The 7717-nt window shown below is 48.2% G+C and overlaps 1 protein-coding gene across 1 annotated transcript; it reads right to left on the bottom strand.

Annotated features, from left to right (window-relative positions):
* Positions 1-426: 426 nt before the first annotated feature.
* On the bottom strand, positions 427-1626 carry LOC125512873 (uncharacterized). The gene has a single exon (XM_048677944.2). The coding sequence runs from the start codon at positions 1534-1536 to the stop codon at positions 973-975; it is 564 nt and encodes a 187-aa protein (XP_048533901.2). The 5' UTR covers positions 1537-1626; the 3' UTR covers positions 427-972.
* Between the last annotated feature and the right edge of the window lie 6091 nt (positions 1627-7717).

Here is a 7717-nt window from a genome sequence, read left to right as displayed (position 1 = left end):
CTTGTGCAATTTAAGACTTGGAGGGGGAATCCCAACCGCTACGCCGTCCTTCAAGCCAACAATAAAATAGTACCACTGCTCTGAAAGAACAGTAAAATACCACGGATAAAAAAAAACTGCTCATAATATAAGGAGCAGGACAAAGAAAAATCCTTAGTTCATCAGTTGAGCGTGCCATGAAACTTGGACAGAAATTTCTTCAGAATCGAGGGATTTCTCTCGTGAGCTGCAAATTGCTGGCCTGATCAAAATACTTATTTTAGTACTTCACGGGCAGGGAAAGAAGAAGAAAAACCCTCGGTTTATCAGTTGCGCGCGTCATGAAGTTCCATAGAAATCTCGTCAGAATCGGAGATTTTCTGCCGTGCTGAAAGTTGCTGGCCTGATCCCGCCGGCTGGGGGCACGCACGGGTGCCGGCCGCGTGACGGGAGCACGCGACGGAGAGACGCCACTCATCTCTTGCGGAGCTTATCTAAAACCGAAACAGAGGCGAGACACACCAACACTCCAGAAACAGAAAGAGAAACAGAAGCGGAAAGTTGTTGCGGCAAATCATCCATGATCCATTGATGGATAAGCCTCCCGTCAACAGATCAGATCATATGCATGTATGTGTCTCCAATTTGTCACTCATTGCATTGATGTATATCCAAAACCAAACTCAGGGAGTTATACACAGCGGGCAGAGAGCTCACTCTATGTACAAGTGGAGCAGGGAAGACGAACTCACTCTATGTGCAGCGGGGAGGAGGAAGACGATCACTCTATGTACAGCGGCAGGAATATGTACAGCCACTCTATCTACAGCTAATTGAACAGGCTGGAATCAAATTGGGTCTTAAAAACTCCAATCTCCCGGCCTGATCCCCACCGATCTTCCTTCTATACAGCGATCGGAATTATTCGGGGAATTTCTTTCCTATGAACAGTTTGTGCAGTATGTACTAGTATGGCATGTCGACGCTGTTTTTTTACTGGATGCTGCCGCCTGCGCGGTGGCCGGCCATGGAGGCTGCGGAGAGACTGCTGGGCCCGGGGTGGAACCGGCTCGCGCGCTTTCTGTACTGCACCTGCTGCGCCGTGGGGGACGGCGCGAGCGCCCTGCGCGCCCAGTGCCCACTCCCCATGGGAGCGAGCTGTAGGAGCGTGCGGCCCGTGCCCTTGGCGCAGCCGCTGCCGATGGGGCCGAGCTGCGCGAACGGGCTGGCCGTGCGCTTCGACGGCGGCGAAGGCGGGGAGGATGGCTTCCTGCAGCTGCCTGCGGCCGGGACCTTCTGCTTGCGTTCCTTGTGGAGGCTGCAGCGGAACGAGCCCGGGTGGTTCGTCGGAGAGCACATGCATGTCCGACGGGTCTTCGGGGTGGCGGTGCCGCCCGCGGGGGAGGAGCGGGGAGACGAGGCGCTGACGGACTTGCTTGGCGAGCGGCCGGCGCCGGCGGCGGGGAGCTTGACGCGAGAGAGCGAGGCGGATTGGTAGTTGGGAAAGGGAGTCAAAAGGATGGAGCCGCTGGGCCGAGATGCAGCCGCCGTCGACATGATGAGAGATTTGGGAGGTGGATGGGCGGTGGCTTTGGTGTGTGACTATGTAAGTTGAGCTCCGGTGGTTCGCTGCCGGTTTGGGTAACCAGAAATGGGAGCCGGGCGGCCGCAATTTATAGCCAGGCGGAAGAGAGAAAGAGGGGTAGTTTGGTAAATTCTGGCGTTAAGAACCTTGCCTGGCCGAGTTATTATTTAATTAATTAAGGGAAGGAAAACCATTGTTAATTAAACTCGGGCTACGGGCGTGATGCAGTGGGCGTCTGAGCTGTGGGCCCGAGCGGCAGCACACCGGAATCGGTCTGCGATTCAAGGCAGCAGCAGGCAGGGCGCATGGCAGCTTGGTTTGAATACTGATTTCAGCTTTAAAATTCTGGTCAATTTCTTGCATTACAAACCAGTGCATTACAAACTTTGACAAAGTTTATAGACAAAAATATTAACATATACAATAACAAATCAATACCATTAGATTCGTTGTTGAATGTACTTCCACATCATATAGATTTGTTATGCTAAGTATTTATATTCTTTTCTATAAATTTGGTCAAACTTTACAAAGTTTGACTTCAGTCAACTGTAATATGCGGAGTAATAAAAACGGAGGGAGTATTAATCGGATGGTCTGTGCACCAATGAATCATAACATTTGGTTGTTTCCATGTGAACCCGACTGATTAGTAAGTTTCTCTTCAGAAAAAGTGTCATTCAGGAGGAGCACCTTTCTAGACGCCTGATATTATTTCGAGGAGCACACCGCGCATGTGCCAGTTCGGCTGAAATTCGGCAATGCAGCCCCGATTCCTCGCTGCGTGCAGCCGCCCATGGCATGTTGCTGTCAGTAAACCCGTTCCGTCACACCGAAAGGACGGTCCAAGAAAAAGGGAACTCATCTCCGAACGTTCAGAGCGATGCAAGGATGGCAAGGACCTGATGGACGTGACGCGCCAGCAGCCGGCAGCGACCGGACCTCGGCCGCCGGCCATGGGCTCGCCCCCGCTCTCCTTGAAACCCGGCCGACCTCTGAACTTTCGACACCGTAGCATCAGCGACCACTCGCCGTAATGGCCGCCCATGTATGCATGTTGGCGATGTGTGTGTGGAGTCTGCGCCAAGGAAGGGATCGTGGAGGCGAGCCGGCGATGGTGGGCGTCTCATTCCCTGCCCGTCCGTTTCTCATTCGCTTTCGCTTCCTGTCCTTTTGTTCTTCGTTTGTTTGTTTTACTGTGAACGGCCGGATGTCGAAAGATCGTGATCGACAAGCTGCCCTCGGTACCTGCGTCCGTTAATGGCTAGACTAATCCTTACAAGTTTAATTACTGCAGGCTTAATTACAGCCTTGTGCTGCTGCAGGCACCCGGGCCACATACATACATGCCGGCGAGCATTGAGTTGTGCCGTGTTAGCTCGCGTGATCCTGGGTTAACCACCCAACAACGTGATCATTCTCTCACGGTGTTTCTTTTTTCCCCTGGACTGGAGCGGCACTGTTACGAAAAAGGGTTTTCCCTCTGCTTTATCTACTACCATTATAAAAAAAAAAGAGGGCGAAGAACCAAATCATCCTATCCATCGAAACCTGCAATTTGATGGTCTACATCCCTCCAGATACTAAACACGTTTTACGCTTTAATTACCCATCATGCCATTATCTACTACCACTATAAAAGGAAGAGAGGGGCAGATCCAAATAATCACATCCATCCATCATCAAAATCTAATGGCCCTTAATCATTCTGTGTTTAACCCTACCAACCACGCAACAAGCCACAATCAATCGCTAACCCACCCAGCCCGTTCGCATGACATGTCGCCCCGCTCGCACGACCCCCAGTCGCCCCCTCCTCCTCCATCGTCCCGCCCGCACGACCCCCAGTCGCCCCCTCCTCCTCCCGCGTCGTTCGCCGCCACAGGTCGCCACCCTTCGCTACGGGAGCCGTCGGCAAGTCGCCGCCCGTCGCGCCCTTCGCCGTGGGAGAGCCGGAGCCGCCGCCCGTCGCGCGCCGGGGAGAGACGCCGCAGGTCGCCGCCCTTCGACGCGAGAGAGCCGGAGTCACGGAGCCGCCGCCCGTCGCGCACCTGCCTCTCCTCCTCTGCTGTCGCAGGTACGCCAACGCCTCCTCCCTCGTCCCGCCCGCACGACCCCAGTCGCCCCCTCCTCCTCCTCCCGCGCCGTTCGCCGTGGGTCATCGCATGGTCCACCGTCGCCGTTCCCATAGCATGCCGCCTGCACTTCCTCTTGGTCGGCGCAATCGTTGGGTCACTGGTTCATCTGTTCGTCCCTGGATTGTCGCCGTTCATCTTTACTCATGTTTCTCTTTGATGATGTCCAGGTGCCGCAGTGCCATTGCAGGAGGAAACAGGCGGGTGCTCGGGGACATCGGCAACATCGGCGGGTGCTCGAGGGGTAAGAAAATCAGCGCAAGGATCGAATCCCAGTCCTGTTTTTCTTTCTTCCGTTCTTTTTCCTGAACTGAACCCGATCTTGTTCGTTGCAATAGCAATATCCAACTACCGGTGGGGATCACTCCAATCACCAGGAACTTCGGCGCTGAGCTCTGAAGAAGGCCTAAGCCGATCCATCCAAGGTACGGACGCTCTGCTGTTTACACCACCTACTCTCTTGTCTGTTGGAGTTCATGGCCTGTCACTCATGTCCTCACAGTGTAGGCAAGTGATCAATTATCCTGAAATCTTTGCCCTATTGTACAGCCCGTTCAAGCAGTCACAGAAGCCTCTCTATAGATTGCATTAATCCCTAACGTTTGATCAAGAAAAATTGGTACTTTTGGTGTCCATCTACCAGCACTGCTCATGACCATATCATGCAAATACAGGAGCGAGGGGAACCAACAGGGGTGGTGTCCTGTGTGCATCTCCTACAGCGTCCTGAATCCCTGCAGTACACCAGCTTTGCGCTCTACCTAGAAGCTACATGTGCTTTCAAATTCGATCTCCTGTGTGGCTTAAGACTTTGAAATAAATTTTGATTAGATAAATCTTCAATAGTTTTAGTTATACTCTCTATACAATTAGTAATTGTTTAGATGATAATTCCGAACAATGTTAGTGCTAGAGACTCATACATTAATTTCAAGTAGCAGTTTTAGTTCCCCGTTCTCCAATTGATACAAATAATCTATGAATTATCAACTATTAGGCTAACTACGCACATATTAGATTCTTTGTTTCAGCTGTCTCCTGTTGCACTGATATATATTTACGTTTCAGATTATGTAGTCTTCTGCAGGTTGTCAGATAAACTCTTCCAGAGATTGAGATCTAATCAAAACTGCTTTGAGTCCTTTACCTTTGATTTTGCAAAATGCAATCAAAAGTAGTTGTCATCTCTAATGTTAATGAATAGATTCTCAGAAAAGGAAATTAATTGGAATGATCTGCTCAGCTTGTCCCATGACTTCAAAAGGAAGAATTTGACTAAACTGAGATGTTGATCTGCAGTGTAAAGATAGACAAAATCAAAGACTGGCCTATTTTCCAGTAACTTCCTTAGTCAACACCCGAGAGCATAAGTGGGAGCAAAATCAATGGTAGCACCAAGTATTGAGCAAAAGCACTTCGCGTTTTCAAGATACGGTCTGAGCTTAAAAATTGAATTGAACGTGACGGTTAGTGTTATGCTTATAAGTTGGTAGCCCCCAGCACTTTCTGTTGTAGATGGTGCGTATTATTACCTCCTTCAAGTTAAAATGCCATTCTAATAAAAAAACAACATGTTCTGGTCAACTCAGGTGCGTTCCACTGGGTGTTTTTCTTTCTTAATAAATTGTTGTTGGTGCTAAATAACTATGGGCTTAGGATCAAGGCTGTACTTGTTATTGCCAATGAGTTATTGCTTTGTATTTTTACATGCCGACGGTTGGAATGTGATAATAATTTCTGCATGTCTACACATAGTTTATTCATCCCACTGGAAAAAGAACCAAGAATGTTGCGTGCAGAGATGTCTTGGAGGGACAACACATGTTTGTTTTCCGTACATGCCAATCCACCTTATTATATTAGGACATGTTACTCATCTCTAATATTGATTTTTTTTCTAATTTATGTGCATATTATGCATACAATTATGAGCTGTTTTGTTAGGATAATTTGAGTTAGGGATCCTTACTAAATAATGTATAAAGATGGTACTGAAGGAGGCTTTGCAACTAGCAAGGTACTCTGTTTATAATCTGACTGATATTTCTTAAAAGACGTATGGCTGCTCTGTTCTCTCAGACAATATAAAGCATGGTTCTATATGCTCTGCCAAATTTGCAACTTTCAATGCTTTGTGGGGCCTTTCCCATCAACTCTAGGGATTTTACCTAAAGGTTCTTCTCTGATTTTTCTGTGTGTGTGACTAGCTATTTTACTTACTGGACGTCTATATCAGGCATGTTTAGGGCCTTGTCTCTATATTTTTCATGTGAATCGCAGAGTAATATGTGAATAACATTTGCACTGGTGTAAGCTTGCATGTTTGCTACAGCAGGGCAGAGTTGGTGTAGCATCATTAGTTTCTTTTTTGATATACTAACAAGTTACCCTGTGCGAATTCTCAACTATTTGGAGCCCTGTTTGCGTGCAAGATTACGAGGAGCGTCAAACGGGAGGGCTCCCAGGGGAGAGGCATGGCGGCCAGGGACATCTCCTTTGTTTATCCGCCGCTTCCCTTCGTCACCAGTGAATAGCAATCATGGCACCGCATCATTCACTTGCCTACCATAGATTGACTGCTGATGCGGGCGCTTCACTCCACTACTCCATCTGATGTTGTATATTTCCTCTCTTTATATCCAGATAAAGTATAGCATGTAAATATATCTAAATTCAGAAATAACGGTTTCCCTTCTATCTTCACTTATAATGTTTCGGTTAGTAAAAATGTAACTAAATTCAATGGATGGTGTTATTTGAAGCTAGATTATAGGATTATTCCCCTGGTGTTATTAATGTATTTGGATTAAAGTTAAGAACATGATTCCTTTATATTATTCCTTTAGAATTTGGTATGATATGTAACCACCAGTTTAGTAGATGATTTGGTATGATATATAACCACCAGTTCAGTAGATGATTCCTTTATATTATTCCAAAGGCTTGGCAATGAATTTGGATTAAAGTTATGAACATGATTCACTGGAAATTGGAAAAAGGACGTCATGAATTTGTAACTATAGGAAATTGTACTTTCTAGGTTTTTTTATGGTCTTGCTTCTAAATTTGATTTTATCTTGGGTGGATTTTCAAAGCAGGCATGGGTGTTATCCTTTTTGCTTAGCATGCCTTCTTTACTGGTAAAGAAACACATTAGATATATCTGGATTTTTGTTGAGTAAATGAGTATGAGTGCAAATAAATTCAGACACGAAGCAAAAACTTTGATGTTTCATTGATTAAGCAGAAGACTTTTCAGTTAATCACGAAAAACCAAAACAAAAGGGCCAAGCCCACTCTAGAACACCGTAATGCCACAAGAAACTCCAACCACACAAACACACACTAGCTAGCGAACTCGCTTCACCGAACAAGCTGCTCTTCCATGTCCGAAAGAAGTCATGAGGCACTCTTCCATGGGCGATGAAGAGATAAGCATTCCACATGCACGTAGTAGTTGCAACCCACACGACATGAGGTCTATGCCGTCGAAGTTGCAAAGCTCTCAGGGCCGCCGCCCCGACGTCCACTGCTTCAACACGCCTTGTGCCCTCAACCGGTAGGGTCATCGCCCCCCACATGCCACTGCAGAGACGTGCATTGCACGTGCACGCTTACTAGTATTATAAAGCAAACTACCAAGCATCCAACACAAAGCATCCAACACAAGGTTACAAGTACAAGAAGTCATAGAAACATGCTGGGGGCATAGCAAGACAAGCCCCAAATAAACATGCTGGGGACTGGAGCGGCACTGTTCATGCCATGCCCTAGCTAGAGCAGCAGGTTCACGGCACTCCACAACGACCGTGGCCAGGAACGCGTCCAGGCCGCCGCGCGCAACGTCTGCATGGCGGGAGGGGGTGCGTGGCGCCGGCCGGCAGAGACAGCTGGCTCGGGCGGGGCCTGCAATTGGCGAGCGCTTTGTTTTCGTCTCTTGCCGCACCTTGTCGTTTGGATTCGATGGGAGCAGCTACCGTGCCTGGCCCGGCCGTCGTTGGCTAGCTGCATCACGGTG

The sequence above is a fragment of the Triticum urartu genome, chromosome 6A (assembly GCF_056163025.1).
Source record: "Triticum urartu cultivar PI428250 chromosome 6A, HENAU_Tu73, whole genome shotgun sequence".
Classification (NCBI taxonomy): domain Eukaryota; kingdom Viridiplantae; phylum Streptophyta; class Magnoliopsida; order Poales; family Poaceae; genus Triticum; species Triticum urartu.
Note: the sequence above shows the minus strand (reverse complement) of the source record. Positions and strands in the feature narration are given on the sequence as shown.

Excerpts from the sequence above, each read along its gene's own strand:
- LOC125512873 (XM_048677944.2), bottom strand. The coding sequence starts at position 1,536 with ATGTCGACGGCGGCTGCATCTCGGCCCAGCGGCTCCATCCTTTTGACT.